This window comes from Octopus bimaculoides, chromosome 10, assembly GCF_046866305.1.
Source record: "Octopus bimaculoides isolate indiv1 chromosome 10, ASM4686630v1, whole genome shotgun sequence".
NCBI lineage: Eukaryota > Metazoa > Mollusca > Cephalopoda > Octopoda > Octopodidae > Octopus > Octopus bimaculoides.
Window position 1 is genome coordinate 6,709,520 of NC_142937.1, and position 22,162 is coordinate 6,731,681.

The 22,162-nt window shown below is 34.2% G+C and overlaps 1 protein-coding gene across 1 annotated transcript; it reads right to left on the bottom strand.

Annotated features, from left to right (window-relative positions):
- Nucleotides 1-622: 622 nt before the first annotated feature.
- LOC149133434 (uncharacterized) lies at nt 623-1,630 on the bottom strand. The gene is made up of 2 exons (XM_089359090.1): nt 1,551-1,630; nt 623-1,244 (listed from the first exon to the last, which is right to left on the bottom strand). Exons 1-2 carry the CDS (start codon nt 1,628-1,630, stop codon nt 623-625), a joined length of 702 nt encoding a protein of 233 aa, XP_089215216.1.
- Nucleotides 1,631-22,162: the final 20,532 nt, after the last annotated feature.

The window sequence follows — 22,162 nt, forward strand, 5'->3', positions numbered from 1 at the left end:
TGGTTGAGCAAACATCATCAAAATCCTTTTTCATTTTGTCGTTGTGTATCTACAATTACATTATCCAATGTTTTCCTCCTATTTTAAATCAGTTGCATATGTATGTATGTATATATATATATATATATATATATATATATATATATATATATATATATATATATATATATATATATATATATATATATATATGATGGACTCTCCCGTCGGTTTCGATGTATGAGGCTCCGATATTGTACATTTTCTTTGTCAGTCATAATGCTTATGTAGAATGTGATATTTAAGTCCCACTAACGATTTGCAAAGAAGGCCACAAATGGTTGCAAGTTTGAAGATTACAGGTCAATGTAGGACGTATATTTGCCTTGCATCCCGAAGCCTGTTTATGCTGGTTGCAATAAAGATTTTAATACCATTTTGACACAACGATCTCTATTTTGTTCGTACCAAGGCTGTTCGCTCAAAGGTGTGAGCTATCTTCACGACTAAGAGGTTACTCTTAAGCTTGTCCTTATATCCCAGCCATGGTTGACCTACATTCCAGTGCCCGCTCTCAAACTGGCTGTACATGAAGACTTTGGGTATTCTTTCGTCACTCATTTTGACGACAGACATGGCCAGCCTAGCGCAATTGTGATTGCATAAGGAAGCTCTCAATTCCACCAGTCTGACACTTGCTAAACAAGTCGGCATTAGAAACTTTGTCTTTTAGTGAATAACCGCAGATTCTCCTCAGACAGTCTTTGCGGAAGATGTCCAGTTGGCTAATGTGCCGTCTATAGGGTATCCACGATTCTGAGCCGTACAAGAAAGTAGTAAGAATGGATGCTTTATAGACCTGTACTTTGGTGTCGAGTTTGATGCCCCTTTCATACCATAGGCGATGACGGAGTTTGCCAAATGCGTTGGTTGCCTTTGCAAGATGGTTGACGATTTCATCATCAAGGGAAGTGCTCAAATTCACTTTACTACCAAGAGATGTAAATGACTTCACATAATTTAGGCTTTTCCCATCAACCTGTATAGGAGTGTCAGGGAAATTGTGAACCGGTGGCCTCTGCTTGACACCTCGAATTTGTTTAGGAGTAGGGCAAGGTTGGTGGATTACTTCAGTCTTCTTTATGCTGATCGTCAAACCAAAGGCTTTACATGCAGCAGAAAACCGGTCTAGAAGTTCCTGAGCTTCCTCTAAAGCGGTCGCTACTAGTGCAGCAGCATCTGCAAAAAGTAGATCACGAATGATGCTGGTGCATCGGAGTTTCTGGTTTTGAAATGCTGATGGTTGAATAGTCCACTACTTGTTCGAAACTGGAATTTGACACCTCTTTTTATGTCGCCAAAAGCATATCTCAGCATCACTGAAAAGAATAGTGCAAACAAAACAGGAGCCATAACACAACCTTGCTTTGTGCCGTTTGTAATGTCAAAGGAAACCGAAGATTCCCCACCAGACACGACAGCAGCCTTCATTCCCTCATGAAAGGAGATGATAACATTCAACATCTTGTCAGGTATACCAAGCTTTTTTCAGAACATTCCATAGTGCTTACCGGTTAACAGCATCGAAGGCCTTAGTAAGGTCAACGAATATCAAGAACAACTCTTGATTTTTCTCACATACCTTCTCCATACCTTCTCACATACCTTCTCCATACCTTCTCACATACCTTCTCCTTGTTATGAAATTATGAAATGAAATTATGAACTCTAAAATGATTATTTCAGAGCATGATTATTTCACAGAATCAAGTTGTTTGGTTGAAATATCTGTCTAGCAAAAATACTCCAGGTTTTAAAGAGAAATTATTCAGTTGTGAATGTTTAACTGAAACGCTTCTGTTTATAAATTTCCATAAATACGAAATGTTTCAAATAATAATCACAGTTTTGATCAGAAATTGACTTGTATAGAAATGTGTGAATCGAAACATCCATTTACTGTCAACATTCATCACACTAACTACTTAATCACACTAACTACTTAATCACACTAATTACTTAATCACACTGTGGCACATACATATGATCTATTTTATTGTCTGTGTTTACGATGGTCTCACTGTCCCCCAGAAATCAACCCATTAACACGAATGGCACAATACAAAATTCTATGCTACCAGTGCAAGGGTCCTGCCATCCTTTGGCCCAAACTGTTTCGCCTGTTCCGGTTTGTTAGCGAAACAAGTGCTCCAAGTTCAGCGCGGCGCTCACTTCATCGACTGATACTCCTGTCAATGGTTCGTGCACGTATCGGAGTTTCCCTGTGCCTATATAATCCAAAGAAGAATCGCTATAGAACTACTCTCGGTGGGTTCGGACGGTATCTACTCTTTTGTTATCACAATACATACAAGATATCTCTTCAATTCAACATGTTGACAAAAAGGGCTGCTTTTCTGCTGTTTTTCGCCGTTAAAATGAAGCCACGTGTCACCGAACACATGGTGGGTAATCTTTTTGTCGAATTTTGGAGACAAGTCGCCGAGCTGGGAAGCCAGAGAAGCATTAGAGAACTAATATACCTCAATGATCGCTCAGCATTAAAATCGGGAGCTGCTGCCCACAAAGCAGAAGAGCAGATGATTAACTCCCAGCCATCGTTATTGGGATTTCTGGCATCTGAAGACATTGAACTGTTCTCTCTCAAGTCAACATGGGAAGAATACTTCGCCCCCGAGGAAAACTCCGTCAGGTTGAGTGGATATCGATGGTTGTTTTGAAGCAAAGTCTTTGCCATCTTGTTAGTGTGGCTCTTTTTAAATTTAGAAATAAAACATTTTATATATGAAAATGGAAATGGACAATATTTGACTACTGGAGTTTAGGTATTACGGCCTATTATGTCGTTGAAAAAACGAATAATAACACCTGGTTCTTTTCTTGTCTAGAAACATTCTCAAAATGCCATATTTCAACATTTTATGAAAGTAGCATCTCTTATATTTAGCGCTTCTTACTATCCATAAGTCTGTCGGATTTATTATGATTTAACAATTTATAAAATGTCATTGGTTACAAAATTATTAAGAAATATTTATGACGAATGATATCTGATTCATATATTTAATTTTAGATTTCTTTGAGTTACTTTAACACTGCATTTTATAGATTTGTTCAGATATTAATATTGAAGAAATAAATGTCATTTAGGGTTATATAATTTCAAAGTTGGAAATATTTTCCAGAAGTGAAACAAAAATGTTTCAAACTGTTTATTGACTTCCCTTTTCTATGTTCAGAGTACATTTGTCTACAAAGCAACGCAAGCCAGATTAAAAATGTAAGCAATCACAATGGTTGTGTTGCATATGGAAGAAATTCTTTTATTATTAGTGAAACAGTATTTTCCGCCATTTTTAATTTATTGAACGCAAGCTTTTTATTAGTTAAGATGTAGACATTGACTAAATAGAAACAGTCAGAAACTATCCGATAAATATTAATAAAAGCAGAAAAAATACGCGCTAGTGAAATAAAAGGCACATAGACAGTGAGTCAATTCTTTCCCAGACCTCATTTCATGCAATGAATAAACTTCCACAACTTAGAAATTGAAATGAACATCTTAATAAGCAGCAGTAAAATTGTGTAATAAAACTCGTATTTCTGTCAAGTAAGACCTATCTGAGATATGAACATAAAATATATATAATGAAGCCTTCAATAATAAAATCTAATGTGTTATGAAATTAAAGAGGTAAGTGAAATGATTGACGCATATATTCCATATAATGGTTTAAACTATAAGTGGAAGGAGAAATGATTCTTACTCAGTTTATAGTAAAATTGTAAGAGAATGGATTATTTATCTCTCTCTTTCTGTGGTTTATCCTATTCCTACTTAGCTAGCTACACTCTAACTAAATATTTAGTAAGACTGTTCAAAAGTAGAGCTGCATTATCCACATTGACAGGATTTCCAAAAGTCACAAGTACAACATACATTCACTCCTTAAAACCAAAACGCTGAGACTAAAATAATAGCGTGCCAAACCAGAACGAAGCCGAGCCCCAGACTCGTCAAAAGCATTTTTGGATTATATAGGCCTTGCTTCTAATATCATGTATTTACTGGACAGGACCCCTCTATAGGATTAGAGTCTAGATCTACGAGCCAACAGAACATCTTTTAAAATGAAAGCATTATCACTTCACTCAGAAGTAAACTACAGGATATCTTATTGCTTATTCCTATATACGCTGTTTGTGTATATAGGAGAGTATCGCATTTGGTTTATGGTAGGGTTTATAAAAGCAGGAGTTTAGATCTAGGAAAACATCTAAAAACCGACCTTGGACAGATTAGCGGTAACAGTGATTCTGGGATCAAATTGACTAAATGTAGCAATGAGTTTTTCCTAAATTTCTCGAGAGTATGACCAACATAGCTATGAGATATTCCCAACCCATCGTCCAGGTATAGGCCAGTTTCGTGTGATGTGAACTTGGATCTCAGTGTATTTAATATAAAAAGACCTACATAGAACAATTCATCTGTATCTGATTTTTTAACCCATGCTCATTAAATGAGGAATAGTATATTGGCCAGCACATTTATGCGCAGATAAAGAGTCCTAGAAAACTCTGGCTTTGTGCATCTGCAGGAAGAAATCGTTTCGTTTCAGAATATAACTAAAAACGTAGAAAAATAATTGACATCCTTTTGAAATTGGTATAGCTGAAAGATTTAGTTTTATAGATTTGTCGCTGGCATTATTTAAGCTGAGAATATTAAAACAGTAAAATATAAAATGATTAATGACTAAAATAGTTTTCTATCGCTGCACTTAGAGTTAAGATATACAAGAACCACGTATATTATAGAAATTTGCGTAACTTAGATTTGTTCCGTCATAATAATAAGTATAGACTACCAACTTACTCTTGCAATGAAGTGCACTATTTGAGTCGTAACTGCCTAAATAAATGAGAACCAAGGTCGATAACCAGTAGTATGGAAAATATAAATAACCAGTTATTGAATCAGGCACAGTAAAGTTTTTATTCTTTCTTGCTTCTACTGTCCCGATTTATAATGCAGCTCAGAACACAACTGGTACATATTTTTCAGAGAATCTTTTAGAACATATACGAAATCATACTTCTGCCTGAGTGTACCAGTACCATTTCTGCGATAGCTCTAGTATTTGTGATGTGATTATATGTTACCTGCTGGTGCTGGACAAAGCAGAGAAAGTGGTGGTGTGGCTGTCAGAATCAATTATATAGATAACGGCCCAGGTTTTATTTAATGAGTTTAAATCCAGTTAATTATTGAAGCTTACTTGATAAATTTGAAATATTTGGACTCGAAATCTAGAAACAAGAAACAACATACTGAAATGCATTATTTGTTCAGAAGCACCACTATCTTGACAGCCAGTACTACTTTGGTGTTGTATGGTCGTATAAGGAGAGGACATTGATATAGTAATAACACAAGTGGGTGTCGGTCACTGGATAATAACGAAATCTTCGATGATAGTCGATGCTTTATTAAGGATAATATTGACGATAGCATCGGAAATAAAGAGGTGGGTGGTAATTATAGTAGAGTTGAGGTCGTCAGTAATTCTGGTCTATATAGTAATGTGGAGGCACAATATTAATGGCCATTAGTGTCTGTTACTATCCATCATTGATAATACATAATGCACATTAAAAGGTGGTTTATTGCAGGTAGAATGTTTGTATCGAAAGTTGAAATGGTTTCAAATGAACCCATCAAGATTTTGATGTTTATTTCTCTTATCTCTAATTAGCATTTTCATGTAGTTTTAAAATATTGTAAGTAAAATTTAGCAAAAGAAATTTTCTCTGTAATGTTATAGGAAAATATTCTGCTATTCTAAATGGTAGTACAACGTTCGACTGATTGAATCTATCAAGTATCACTTATCGATCAAACGTAAAAGGTTTAATCACTGTTGCTGTATCATCCATTACTCTATATTTCTTGAAAAGATACTTACTCTCACAATCCAACTCTACATATGCATGACAGAGATCTGCATGTTAGTCAGAAAGATGATCTAAGATTTGCTTGCAACGAAGGGTAAATAGAAATAACACCAGTGCACTACTTTGATTTACTAGCTACCCAAAGACCTTCCACTCAACGCAACGTTACGCTCTCAGACAAGTAAGAATTATATTACTAGCTACAGTTACATATACTATTCATTACGTCAAGCTGTCTCCTGTAACATGCAGAACCTATTTCTTCGGAAGTGGACTGAAACATTTGTGACTTCAAACAACATCGATGTACCTCAAACAACGCCGTCAGTGTTCTGTATTCATATTTGATCTGCTAATGAGCAAATAAGAGCGCTTATACCATTTTCAATTGATACACTGTCTCAGGAGTGCTTAATGTACGCACAATAACGTCAATAATGTAGGTATCCAACTGTATATTATTAGAAAATGGCACGGATGTAGCTGAATATTCAAGAAGTTCATTCCCCATTCTTATGTTTCCAGGTTCGAGCCCACCATGAGGCTCCTTGAACAAGTATTTTCTGCAATAAATTGTACGAGACCAGCAGAAAGTGAGTTTAAATTTGATTGCTCCTGATCTCACACTTGTATTTCCTCCATAGCTATTTGAAGATGTGTTTACTCACCATGCTGGCGCTACAGGGTGCGTCTATTGGTCGCATCTATAGTGTAACAGATGAAATAAAGGAGTACCCAGTCAATGCCCATGTTGTTTTATTTTTCATATATATATATATATATATATATATATATATATATATATATATATGTATATGTATATAATATAATTTTAGGATAAAAACTTTATAAGAATGTATCAAGTAGTTAGCGTGAAAAAACCTCATAAGGAAAAAAACCCTTAATTTTTTTCCATAAATATATATAATTTAATTTATATAAGGGCATTATTGTACAATAATGCCTCACGCTTAGAGGGACTCCATAAGTCAAAACTACCCCAAAATGTGCTTATTTTGGTATATATATATATATATATATATATACTCACACAAATTTGTTACCAGTTCAAATATGCTTGATGCATAATCGAACGCGTAAGAAAGCCATTCACTGTATTTTGTCATGGAGAAAATTTCTCGCTGTAGATAGATAAGTGTAAGCACACCAAGCCAGTTCGCAGCACTTCGTAACCAGAAAGGTGAAATAATGTATTTTGGAGTGGTTATCACCTCCTCAGCACCGGAGATCGGAAAGGTAGCGGCTGCGAACTGACAAGAGAAATGGTTCCCTCTTATCATATTCCCGTCATTGTACTATGACTGGTTGCGCTAATCAGTGGCTCACCGTAAATAAAATAAAGTATAAAACCGTTAAGCAAAATTTCCATTAGCCTGGGATTTCCGTTACTCTAGATTTTGTTACTTCAGCGGATTATTGTAAATCCACTGAAGTAACAACATCCAGAATAACGAAACTCCCAAGCTAATGGAAATTTTGAAAATTGTGACAGAGCAAAGAAAACTGCCGAAAATATTCTAGTTTGCTTATGTTCGCTACCAAATAAATTTTGTACATTTTGAAAATACTTTATTCTCGTTTTCTATTGAATAAAAATCAAAAGGCTAGGATGGTAACAGGGGTTTGATTTACCGAGTTAAATTTGAAACCGAGAAATATAAATGACTGAGAGAATCATATGCATATGAATTCAAAAAATTAATATTAATTCAACATGTTCGTATCACGTTTCGCCTCACTTCATAGCCTAGACACACACTCACGCACACGCACACGCGCGCACACACACATACACATGCACGTATAGGACTTTGATGTAGAGGATTAAATTTCAGACAGAAATGTTAATGATCGACAGAATAATTAGTATATGGATTGGGAAGTTGAATATTTGTGTGTGTGTGTGTAGAAGATTTTAATCATCTTTACGAACAAGAAGCAGGAAAAGAAGAGAGTCGGCTCGATATACAAACAGTAACATAAAGAAGTGGTTGTAGAGAAACTGTTGGATACAGATACCTATATAAATTCAGAAAAAAAAAAAGACATTACCGTCTGGGAACATTTGTTGATTCTTATGAAAAGATATGATTCTGAATAAAACAATGTAAATTTTCATTCACACTGATATTTACATTAAGCCTATTTACATTAGTTACAGACTGAAATAATCGTTTTTTGAATTAAAAGCAATCTTGGCATTTTGGGGTGTGTAGAGACGGGTTTGGTTTGCTTGTACTTATTTCTATGAATTTTCGAGTTCTATAGATATAGGTGGGAAGAGATGTGACGAGAAACAAATCATTCCGATGGGTAGTTTAAAATCTTGCTGAGGTAATTACATATTCCCAAAACTTCTCGTTTCTGTGGGATTAAATCTTGATAGCTATCTTATGCCACACTGAATTTTATTTTTGAATTCGATAAGACACTATTTATGGCAGAGTGTTGAGAAAACAATTAGTTTTAATACGTAGAACTGATGCCAGGATGTCTGCAAAGTGAATCAATACATTTATGAATTTCGTTTCATTGGTGAAGTCTGGATAAATATTAATACTTCTTAAATACTGGAGAGAAAATAGCATGAAGTTCCAGGGAGGAACGATAATACATTATCATAGTAACAGCATCAGATATGTTAGCATCATAAAAAAGTTTAAATTAGGAATAATCTTAGTGTATTCTCATTAAACCTAGTAAGAAATCAATTATAGACAACGTAATATAAACTCATAGTTTCTTTTATTTAACATGCAAAGTCAATAATTCTTTAAATAACACATTAAGCACTATACTAGGAGTGTTAAGATTTTTATACCATATAAAACAGCACAAAAATCTGAAACGTTAGCAAACTGAAATTCTGATAACATTAATGTATATTTTTCGATGAAAAGAATACAGATACAGGTTGAGTGTTGACTGATGACTATCAAAGAATAATTGATAGGAATGAGTGTGGAATTTGAACCAGGAACCAATGAAAGTTAGAATTTTGGAACCCCGAAGAAAAAACAACATAAAAACCAAGAAGCGTATCAAGGTAGCTAATAGAGTTGTAAACACGCCAACAGCGGTTGTCAAGCGGCGGTGGGGGTAAAACACGAAGACAAAGACACACACGTACACGCCCACACACACATGCACACACACTCACACACACACGCACATATACGACAAGCTTCTTGCAGTTTCCGTTTCACAAATCCACTCACAAAGTCTGGTCAACCCGAGATTATACTAGAAGACACTTGCCTAAGGTACCAAGCAGTGGGATTGAATCCGGAACCATGAGGTCGGGAAGCAAACTTCTTACCACACAGTCACGCCGATTTCTCTCCCTCCCCTCGCCTCTCCCCTCGCTTCTCCTCTCCCCACCCCTCTCTCTCTATATATATATACACACATACACGCACATATATACATACATGCATAGACACGTACACACATACAAATGGACGCGTCGCGTTCGATAATATAATAATACAAATGATATAAGAGCATATGCATGTATACATACATATATGTACATATCTACATCTACATGTATATATAGATACATATCTGGGTACAGGACGTCAGAAAAATGAATGGGAACATAAAGCAAAAAAAACGGACTTTGTTTACAGACAACAGAACGAACACATAGGAAAACAGAAAGACCACTTATGGAATTATTCCTTCATCAGTTGCCCCTATTCTAAACTAGGCGTTTCGAAGATGAGGCAGCACGCGCTCTTAGAATAGCTCTTCCTGAGTAGTGGATTAACCCACTAAACAGAGGATTCCAAGGTAGCAAGCACAAACCAAGACAGGAAAAATTAGACAGTGAAAAGAACATTAAAAGGCCGTAGGGCCAAACGTGATGAGATATTAAACGCTGTGATATGACGAAGCTGAACGGAGAGATAGTAGTTTCGTCTTGCCTATATGTGTATATACAGAAGTTTGTAAATTACTTCAACAATTTGAAAAATTCTGAAAAAAAAAAAATGAAAAATAAGGTTAGCTTAGCAGAGTTTAATGGAATACATATGCATGCTAAATATAGAGTTATTAGAAACATCAGGACACTTCCACGTGATTTCCATTGGTTGCACGCAACACATCAATGAATCTCAACTTTAATAGAGACAATAAATGGAAATTGTAACTCTAATTTATGAATACACCATATATATATATATATATATATATATATATATATATATATATATATATATATATATATATATATATATACATATATATATACACAAGTATATAAATATGTGTGTGCACATATATATGTATAGAGAGAAAGAAAGAGAGGAAGAGAGAGAGAGAGAGAGAGAGAGAGAGAGAGAGAGAGAGAGAGAGAGAGAGAGAGAGAGAGAGAGAGAGAGATTGGGTTCATGCAAGAATAAGTGATGTTTTGAACTTGCAAATTTATGTATATCTCTATACTCAGTAATTTTTTTTATTAATCGAAGAAATAACTGCTAGAATCTGCGTACTTTTGCCAACGAGAATCAAGTCTTTTCCGGTTACACAGAATTCTAGACTCTTGGAACCGAATAATTTTTGAAAGCTATTTGTGAGCAGACACTGAAATACTTGAAGAGTAATAGTAAATCGGAGAGAAGGTAAAGTGTGTGGAGAAAAACGGTGTTCATAGAATTTCTGCTGTCACGTTTGTACACCCACACGTACGCACACATATAGACAAACCCGAACACACACACACACAAGCCATGATTGTATATATGTATATATATACATGTATGTATGTGTGTGCGTTTCTACACACACACACACACACACACAGACACACACACACACACACACACACATGTATATATAGATTGTTAAATGTGGTGCACATATTTTTTATATATCAAGAAATAGACATTTGGAATAAAAGCGCTTTCGTCCCTTTTAAGGATTCATCATGAATGATTTCTTTTAGATAATTCATAGCATGTGTGAGTTAACTGAAAGAAATGGTTTTGAAGTTGAATTTGTTTTCTTGGGTTTTGGAAAGAGAATGTTTTGGGAGTGGTCATTTCAGAAGTTCTTTGTTACTTTAAACCTTGTGTGTGTGTGTGTGTGTGTGTGTGTGTGTGTGTGTGTGTGTAGGTCAATTGTGGAACACGATTGTCACTACATAAACCTGACGAATGCGTTAGGAATGAAAGTACTAGTTTATTTCAATATTGTGAAAGTGAAAAAGTGTAAAACTTGAAAATACTAAAACGTGAAAATCAAACTAAGTTGGAATTTCATTGATTCATTTTTATATATATATATATATATATATATATATATATATATATATATATATATATATATATATATATATATATATATATATTATTATAAGATCTGGTAATTAGTCATATATTAATATATTAATTAATATCGATTAATTATCAGGGGGCCAGCACATTTAAAGAATCAAAGGGTAAAGGATTATCAATTTATTAAACCAGAAACATGTCTACGCGCCAAAACGAAGACTTTTGAATTTTACCATTAAGCTGTAATTAGCAGAACCATATGCACGCGCACACATGGCGGTGGGCAACTATGTATAAGATTCTGATAATTGCTGTTACATTACAAATCAGGCTGATGAGGAATAGACAAATGGTAAGAATTTGTTAAATCCGAAACCTGGTTCCTGTTTAATAATGATTTTTTTAGGTGATTTTAAATGTCTTGCCCGCTCACGTTTTTGGTATGCTGCTATATTTCATGTTGAGAACTTTTTAGGTCTTAATAGACACAAGATGTGATCTATTTCTAGCGCATTAATTGTCCACGTTAGTGGTCGACGTTATTTTTTAAAATGTACCTTAATCCCCTGAGATTGCAGATAATATTTCTGAATCTCTTTGATTCTTTAAATGTGCTGGCCCCCTGATAATTAATCGATATTAATTAATATATTAATATATGACTAATTACCAGATCTTATAATAATATTTACCCATTACTCATGTTCTCATACTGAATATATTCGACGCAGTAAATATTTTCTGCGGATATATTCCTGAAATTAGCGCGCCAAAACGAAGACTTTTGAATTTTACCATTAAGCTGTAATTAGCAGAACCATATGCACGCGCACACATGGCGGTGGGCAACTATGTATAAGATTCTGATAATTGCTGTTACATTACAAATCAGGCTGATGAGGAATAGACAAATGGTAAGAATTTGTTAAATCCGAAACCTGGTTCCTGTTTAATAATGATTTTTTTAGGTGATTTTAAATGTCTTGCCCGCTCACGTTTTTGGTATGCTGCTATATTTCATGTTGAGAACTTTTTAGGTCTTAATAGACACAAGATGTGATCTATTTCTAGCGCATTAATTGTCCACGTTAGTGGTCGACGTTATTTTATATATATATATATATATATATATATATATATATATATATATATATATATATATATATATATATATATATATATATATAATTAAGGGATCAGCAACAGGTTGCTTCACTACATACCGAAGTTCAGAAATAGCAGCTAAGAATGCTGAAACTCCAACAGATAGCAGTTACCCGCAACTCACATAGGCAAAACAAGAAGAAAAATAACGAACTAAACTAGCCATAGTTAATCATAGACATGTTTCTGGTTTAATAAATTGATAATCCTTTACCCTTTTAATTGTAATAATTATATATATATATATATATATGTATATATATATATATATGTATATATATATATATATACATCGAATAAGATGGAAAGCCTTCTGCCATGACATAATACACGAGGACAAATCTTACTTGAATAAATATAGAAATAAAGAAACAGAATGGATTAGAAAAGACTTCGAATCAAAGAAACATCCCCCATATGATAGATATCTAGATATTTTTGAAGACCAGATTTGGGATGCAGTTAAGAACATCAAATTTGAGAAGCACCCACTTAGAGACCAGCGCACGAGAAAATTAAAGAATATTATCCTGGATTTAAAATCTAAAGATGGAATTTTGGTTACCCCGGACAAGACAGGAAATCTATACAATGAAAACATTAATTTATACTTTGATCTTATTCAGAGGGAAATAACTAAAACATATAAAATAATAAATAGGAATATATTTACAAATATTAATGAATATGATATTGATGAGTTGACTGAACATTTTGTCCTTCTGAGACCTAAAATATATCTTAAGGACCACAAATCTAATTTCTTTACTGACCCTAAAAGTAAGACCTATTTGCCCAGCAACCGAACCATGACAGACTAACCTAGAAACAAAAAAATCCTTTTGATTCCACAAACTATTCAAAATCAGATCATGTGACTGCTGCCAACCAACCTCCCACACTTTTTCTAAAAGTTGTAACCATCATCGCAAAACACATGTACAAGACTGGAAATGAAGAAAAAAGGCTGGTCATTGGTCATTCCTCTATAACCCTTATAAATAATTATGATTTCTGATGAACTTTCCAGTGGTGCACTCACAAGGTTGGAAACTTGTTTAAAAAATGCCTTGAAAAATGTTGCTAGAAATACTGTCTTTACTAATTTATTTACTACTTAGCTTTTCGTAACAAGAATAAAGAAAAAATAATTCTAAAAATCACAAACATTTATATAGGAAGCTGGTTATAAAATTCCCCAGAGAATTTCTTGGAAAGGTGGAAGAAATAATATTGAGCTAATACAATAACAACAATACTAACGCCAAGAACAGCAGCAACGACAAAATTGAAAGACTACATATGCACATACACACACATACTTGGCGTAGTTATCAAAGAACATGATCAGTGATACCCAAAACTATTGCAGTGTATGTATGTGCATATATATATATGTGTGTGTGTGTGTATGTGTATATGTGAATTTGTGTGTGTGTTTGTATATATATATATATATATATATATACATACACGAGTATATATATATATATATATATATATATATATACATATGCATTCTTATTATCGTAAAATATATATATGTATACTTTTCATACATATTTACTCACACACGCGCATGCGTACACACACATTACACACATACACATACATACGTACTTGGCGTTGATATCAAAGAACATGGTTCACTGCTCCCTAAAGTAATCATAATCTCAAAATCCCCAGAGAATATTTACCGAAGACCGAAGTTTAGTACAACATACATACACATATTACAAAGTGTTCAAACTCTCTTCATTTTGATTACAGAATTCATGAAGGACGCAGTCTCGTAAAAAATCCGATTTAATATAGTTATAATTTATCACAATATTAAGGGCGCCGTGCAGACGTCCACTTAATTGTTTTGCAATAAGTGTTGTCGGTTTATCACACAGTGTATACAAAATACTTCAGGCACACATTGTTTAATAAGCAATGAAACCTCTACATCTGCCAGTTATGGATAGAGCACTGTCATTAGCACAAACTATTATATTTTTGAGAGGAATATCATTTTCCTCGAAATAATTTTCAAATTTTCGCCTTTAGTATCTACTTTAAGATGTCTGGCAAAAAACCTTTCCTCTCTGAATCCGTTACACTCCAAAAACCAAACATATGCCAATAAAATAGCTTTATTACCTCTCAAGATAGGTTCATCAAGTGCCTTTAATTAGACATCATATTGTTTAAAATTTATGTGTCTCCGAGTAGACCCACAAGTGTGAATACGTAGGTTGTGTATTTGAATTTGGGAGGTGCTTTGGTGACACAAGGAATGATTTATAAATCTGTAGAATTATTACGTTCCTACAGCAAGAAACTACTAGTAGGTCATATATATTAAGTTATAATTATCTTTCATTGGATGGAATAGAATCTCAGACATCGATGTTTCGAGTTTTTTGACTCTTGTCAATGAGATGTACCTAAAAGTACCAACTCTTAACCAAGTAAATAAACCTTGTAGTTTTATATATAATTCAATCAGCATGCTGACTGATTTGCGCTAGTAGATACCCCGATCGAAATAACTAACGAAGAATTGGAGCGAAGCAGTGTTTAGATATGAGCATAATTTAGGTCAACGTGTTTACTGAATTATATATAAAGATACAAGCTTTATTTAGTTCGTTCAGAGTTGCCTCTCTTCGGTATATCTCATTGACAAAAGTAAAAAAAACTCGAAACATCGATGTCTGAAATTCCTAACAGAGGGTATCATTGAAGGAACTGGTGTTTACACACCTTTTTACCATAAGAGAGATTTTTCACCAAGGCAACTGCAGTGTATTTGCCTTTAGCAGTTGAAATGTGTGGCAAACATATTTCAACTAACCTAAATTGTGCTCATACCCAAACACTGCTTTGCGCCAATGCATCGTTTTATATATATATATATATATATATATATATATATATATATATATATATATATATATATGAAAACACAAATAATGAGCGGTGTTCCACAGGGCACTGTCTTGGGACCATTGCTTTTTATAGTCGCTCTCTCAGATATGCCTTCAAGTGGTCGGATAGCCACTCTTGCAAGCTACGCAGACGATACGAAAGTCTCGCAGAAAATACAGAACTCCAGTGATGTTGCACATCTGCAGCAGGAGTTGGACTCAGTTTACAGATGGGCTGAGGATAATAATATGCAGTTTAATGCTGAAAAATTCCAAGCCCTGCGCTACCAACGTCCAAAACTGAATATGAAACTTACAGATAGTTCGCAAGCATCACACACACACACACACACACACACACACACACACACACACACACACACACACACACACACACACACACACACACACACAGACATAGACACAGACACACACGCACACACATATACACAGACACACAAGAAGAATGCTGAAATCACATGCACACAAATACACACACACACACACAGACATATATACACACGCACGCAAATACACACATACGCACACACTTGAACATGCACACAGGTTCTCACACTAGCACACAGCATACATGCATGCAAACACATACACACACCACGCACACACACATACATATGTTTATATGCTTATACAAATGTGTGTGTGTGTGTATGAATGCGCGTTTGTGTGTGACGGTGTGTTTGTGGGTTTATGTTTCTGTGTCTGTGTCTGTGTGTGTATGTCCTTGTATGCAATGCGTTAGTGTGAGAACGTCTGTCTACAAGTACGAGTGTTTGAGTATGGTGTGTATTTGCGTGTGTGTGATCGTAACATCTTTCGTCTTGCACCAAGAAATTGAAAGTTTTCCTTTTGTGATTGTGACGTCATAATACCGATAACGTTTCTCGGTGATTTTGGCTTAAAAAATCTTCAGTCTCTTTCAGCCTTTCGCGGTGATTAGAGGCGCGGGAATGTGTGCGCGATGGGGCGTACCCAAGTTGTTGAAGACTAATGTGAAGTGAGTCATCTTCACCTTGTTTTCAGTGATTGTGGGAATGTTTTATGCACCTATAAGTTGTTAAACACCAAATGTAACATGGTCGCATAACATAGTTACAAGGTGCAGTGTTACCGTAACCGTATGAACTTTTAGCGATCGATTCCAGTACAGAAAACCCTGGGAGTCCAATCAGAAACATTTCTCACTCTCTACATTTTTGTAAAATAATTATCGTAAATAATTCTGTGACAAAAAAAAAGAATATCAATAACGTTAAATAAGAATGAATAATGATGAACATGAAATCATTGTCACAGAATATAAATATAAACACGGTGAGTATTTTGATAAAAATATATGTAAATATATACACTCACATATATTTACATATATATTATACCTGTGTTTGTGTTCCTTGTTTTCGTATACATTCGCTGCTTTCTTCCAAAGAATCTAATGCTCTTAGCTTAGCTTTTCCATGGGGCTGGCCAGATTGGAACAATCTCGAGTATAACCAACCGAAATTGCAAAGATAACCTGGAACTCGACTGAGGAAAGAAAACCCCGAATGACCCGTCCTTGTTTTCTTTGTATCGTCTATCTGGATGTTTTGTTGTCCCTTTTTTGTATCACCTAACTGTCTGGATGTTTTGCATTCTTGTCCCATTTTGTATTTTATATCTATCTATCTATCTATCTATCTATCTATCTATCTATCTATCTATATATATTCTATTTTATATATTCACACACACAAATATATATATGTATATATATATACACTCATATATGTATATGTAAATATATATGTGTGTGTGAATATATATTTATATGCACACACACACACACACACACACACACACACACACACACACACACACATATATAAATCCTAATTATAACGGAAAAGGAATGATTAAATATTGCAATATGTCTACTTTCCTTTTTGATCTAAAATGAATAATTAAGTATTAATAAGTCGAAGTGAAGATATTTTTTAAAAATGTCATTTTTATCGTCTACTTTGAAGGCGTCGGCGAAGCTATCATCTTTGCTGGATGCAATGAATCAATGATCTTTCACCATGATGGCTACATCGTGTCGCTATCTTCAAATTTTTATTTTAACATTTCGGTATTAAAAAAAAAAAACTGGACAGAGAAATCTTCATGTTTGTGTTGTTGAAATGTCTTTCTATTATAATTGGTTATTTCTTTTGCCTTAATATCTCTCTAGCTTACGTTTTATATTTTTGTTCACGTTCGTTTTGTTGTTTAATATGCAAGTGGTTGTATTAAATAGTTTAGGATATTTTAATTATTCCATATTGAAGGTTTGATTACAAAGAGATTTGGTTGCAATTACTAACAGATGAAGCAACCACATCTAAGCTTTCTCGTGAGGTAAAATAACTGAAATTACAGACACAGATACACACACACACATGCATATTCATATATATTATATGTATGCGTACACACATATATGCGTATATCTATATATGTAAATAGATAATTGTATATATATATATATATATATATATATATATATATATATATATATATATATATATATATAATGTTCTCTATGTGGCTTGTGTGTTTTCTCGTCTACGTTTGTTTGCAATGTCCTGTACCCAGATATGCACCTATACATACAGGTGGATGTCGGTATGCACATACCTGTACGTATATATGCATATACTCATTTACTATTTGTTTATATATATATATATATATATATATATATATATATATATATATATATATATATATATATATATATATATATATATATATATATGTATGTGTGTGTGTGTGCGCGTGTGTCTGTGTCTGTGTGTAGTACTTGTTTCCATTGATGTAAGCAGGAGCAAATTCGAAAACAGCCCTTTTAACTTTGTAATCTGATATACTTTTGCCTTTTAAGTTTGAGATGTCTTTTGAAAATGTTTTGTTATCTTTTATCTTCACGTCTACACGTGTGTGTATACTGAGTATATCTGCATTTAAACAAGTTCCTACTAAGGCCTATATAGCATGTTTTGTCAATACTGTTATCATCGTTGGAAAACTTGCTATAATAAACAGCTTTTACTGGAGAAGTCACGAGTTGCTCTTGAGGCAGTTGTGAGAGTGAGTGGTGGTGGTGATGGTGGAGATTAATTTCTTATTATCAATTCTAGCTAAAGAGGAGGCGTAATTTTTCGAGCAGCTGCAACTTACTTTGAAGTTGCATCTATGGAAACTATCGTGGTGCTTATGGTTACACGAGTAGAGTTTACTGACAAAAGTTTAGAAAGGCCATGACAATACCCGATCTGACGTTCATATCATATAACGTAACTTTTATAGCATTAAGAGATCCTTGTGGAGGAAAATATTCTATCCTTTAGTTGAAGCTGTTTCTGCTGAAAGGCTTCTTACATCGGCACAGTTAAGAGTTTCTTCATTAGATTGTAATTTAGAATATTTTTACTGATGTTTTTCTGTAAGCTCTTCAGAATTTCAGGTATAGGTGGGTAGTTAGAATTTTTGTGAAAGTAAATTTAAATTCCAATGTTATAGGTTTCTTCTCAGGCTTTCTTTTCGACGCAGTAGATATTCTATTGCAGATGTTTAATGCGATGTTCAGTTTTTCCTGGAGATTCTTAACATAAAGTTTACTTGGTGTTTACTTGGGATCAATGATTTTAAGTTTATAAAAAGTGCTCATCAAATTAAATAGCGTAGAACACTTTAGGCAGAAAAGAGACTTTCTTTCTTTTCTTTCTTTCTTTCTTCCTTTCTTTCTTTCTTTCTTTCTATAGTAGAAGACATTCGCCCAAAGTGCCACGCAGTGGCACTGAACCCAGAACCATGTGGCTGAGAAGCATGCTTCTTACCACACAGGCACTTCTGCGCCTGTGTATATATACACATATATATACATATATGTGTGTATGTGTATGTATGTATATACAGACATACACACACATATATATATGTGTGTGTGTGTTGGAAAATCTGCGAAATCTTTTATACAGTTAGATATATTTGAAAAAGGAAAAGAATGACTTCACTTTTAGTTCTTATCAATTTGATTTTGTAATGCTCTAATATAATAAATGCGAATGTTAGTGTGTCACACTTTTTCCAGCGTTTTCTCTCTGAGAATAGCTTCATTCTCTTTCCCTATCATTCTCTATCCACTCCTTTCGTTCAGTCCATCTCTCTCTCTAAATCACTTTCTCTCTTCCCGCTCCCTCCTCTATGTCTGCTTGCCTCTAACCTTTCTCTTGCATTTAATGCAGTATATTTCGCTTACCGCTCGGCGCTATCAATGTCCCCCCCCTCTCTCTTTCTCTCACTGTTTCAGCCCCTCTTACTCCTATTATTTTTTAAAGATTCCTTGTTAACTTTTCTGGAGAACTTTCCTGCATTCGTCCGTGGCGGTTGTCAAACTGATCTTCAGGTTGTGTTGTGCTGTGAGATTCTATATATAAGAGATTTGGGTATGTCTGGAGTAGGGTTGGGACTTGTTAATAATAAGTGTGAGGGTGTAGGAGTGTTGATGAACAAGAGTTGAACGAAAATAATGAATGGTAAAAACAGAAAAATTGATTGAGGGTGGAGTTGGGAGGTGGTGGGGTGTTTAAGGAATGTTTTATGAAGGGCTTGCGAAAGTGTCCTCCTGTTGGTTCCATTTGAATAGTTGACCGTCGGTGGAAAATATAATGGTCAGATGTTTTTCAAATTCTTCTCTTATGGCTGAATCAACTATCTTAATTGTATTAAAAGAAACTTCAGTAATTTTCTGTGTTAAAGATGAGTTTAGGTGTGTTTCTGGTGGGAGGGGTGTTAATGCGGTGTAAGGTACATGTCTTTTGATAAAAAGAGGACGACAGAGAGAGAGAGACTGAGAGTGAGAGAGAGTGAGAGAGAGAAACATAAGGTTACACCTGGAATGTTTGTTGATAGAAATGTAGAAAGGTCAACTATTCAAAAGGAGCCAACAGGAGGACACTTTCCCAAGGCCTTCATGAAACACTCCTTAAACACCCCGCCGCCTCCCACTTCCACCCTCAATCAGTTATCTTGTTTTTACCATTCACTATTTTCTTCCGACTCTGGCTCATCAACACTCGTTCACTTTCACACTTATTTTTAACAAACCCCACCCCAGACATACCCAAATTAGTCTCTTATATATAGAATCGCACAGCACAACACAACCTGAAGATTGACAACCGTTACGGACGAATGCGAGAAAGTTCTCCAGAAAAGTTAACAAAGAATCCTGAAAAAATCTCCCCACCGGAGTAAACAAAGAACTTACTAGATCTACAAACCAAACTGTAAAATTATTTTATATTATTAAAAAATTAAATTGATTAGAATTACCAGTGAAGTCATTCTTTTCCTTTTTCATATATATATATATATATCAGTCTGTTAAAGTCTGTCATACCGGCCATGATGAAATACCACAAGGTATAGAAAATACGTATTCGCCTTTATATATTTAATCCTTTATATTGAACACTCAATATTTCATCTATTCAATAAGACATATTCCATATATTCAATAAGACATTCAATACTTTATTTCATTGTACCATCCATTTTTATTTTATATTATATATTGTATATTCCATATTCTATATCCCACATTGGTTTTGCAGGAATATAAATAAAACATAAAAAACAGACAGTGTTGGAACTCTTTTAAACAAAATAATATATTCCTCTATACACAATCATACAAAACCCCTTTTTTTGTATTTATTTTTACTCATATATATATATATATATATATATATATATATATATATATATATATATATATATATATATATTAGAAGCAATGGGTGCAGAAGATAGAGTATACTGGAAACTTTATCCCAAAGATCATTTCGACAATCTTTCGTCGCTCCCTCGTGGGTGGAAACTATACAATGCATTACGGTGCATCTCACAGTGCAGAAGCATCTCTTCAGGTGATCTAACACAGTTTCTCGTTACATAAGTAATGTTTCACTCTTAAGGTCAACCAGTGCATGTTGGTAGTAGAAGTCTCTAAAATACATTGAGAAAGAATGGTGAAGAATAGGTTAAGTTGCTGAACTGCAGCTTAATGTTCCTAACAAACTACAAAGTGTCTTATACGAAGATAAGAAAAACCCTCAAAAATACTAAGTTGAAACAGAGATGTTTTCAATATAACATGTCTGAACGAAAAGCCGTTTCCTGATATACAAACAGAAACCTACATGATAAAAGAGAATATTGACAAATGTACAGCATATATCCGGGAGAAATTGATCGAGTAATAAATATGTGCAGCAACCCAAGTGATAAAAAATATAAAAGCAGAAATTGAAGCATAAATGGAAGGAAATATAAATTTGTTAGTGAGAGACGTGTATTAACCAAATTATATGTAGCTCTAGATAATATATAGACATCAGTTTCTCGACGCATTAGTCACAGTAAAACAAATTATTTAGCTGTACCTAAGAAGTAACCTGTTATCTATGCAAGAAGATAGGTTTATTAACTTTTTTACAACACGTTCTTAACATAGATCGATTCAAGTTTGCAACTCTTGGCACTAAATTTCACCAACAAATAAAATATAATCAAAACAAGAAAAAGGCTGAAATTTAATTACTTTACCAAAACCAGCGATAAAAACATAAACGTTGATGAAAAACTCTAGAACTTACTTCGTGGTGAATGTAATAAAAATTGAGACCCACAAAACTCTGCAAAAAAACCCAAAAAAAACAACCAAACTTTAACAAACCCTACAAGATGTAAAGTATATTACATAAAAAT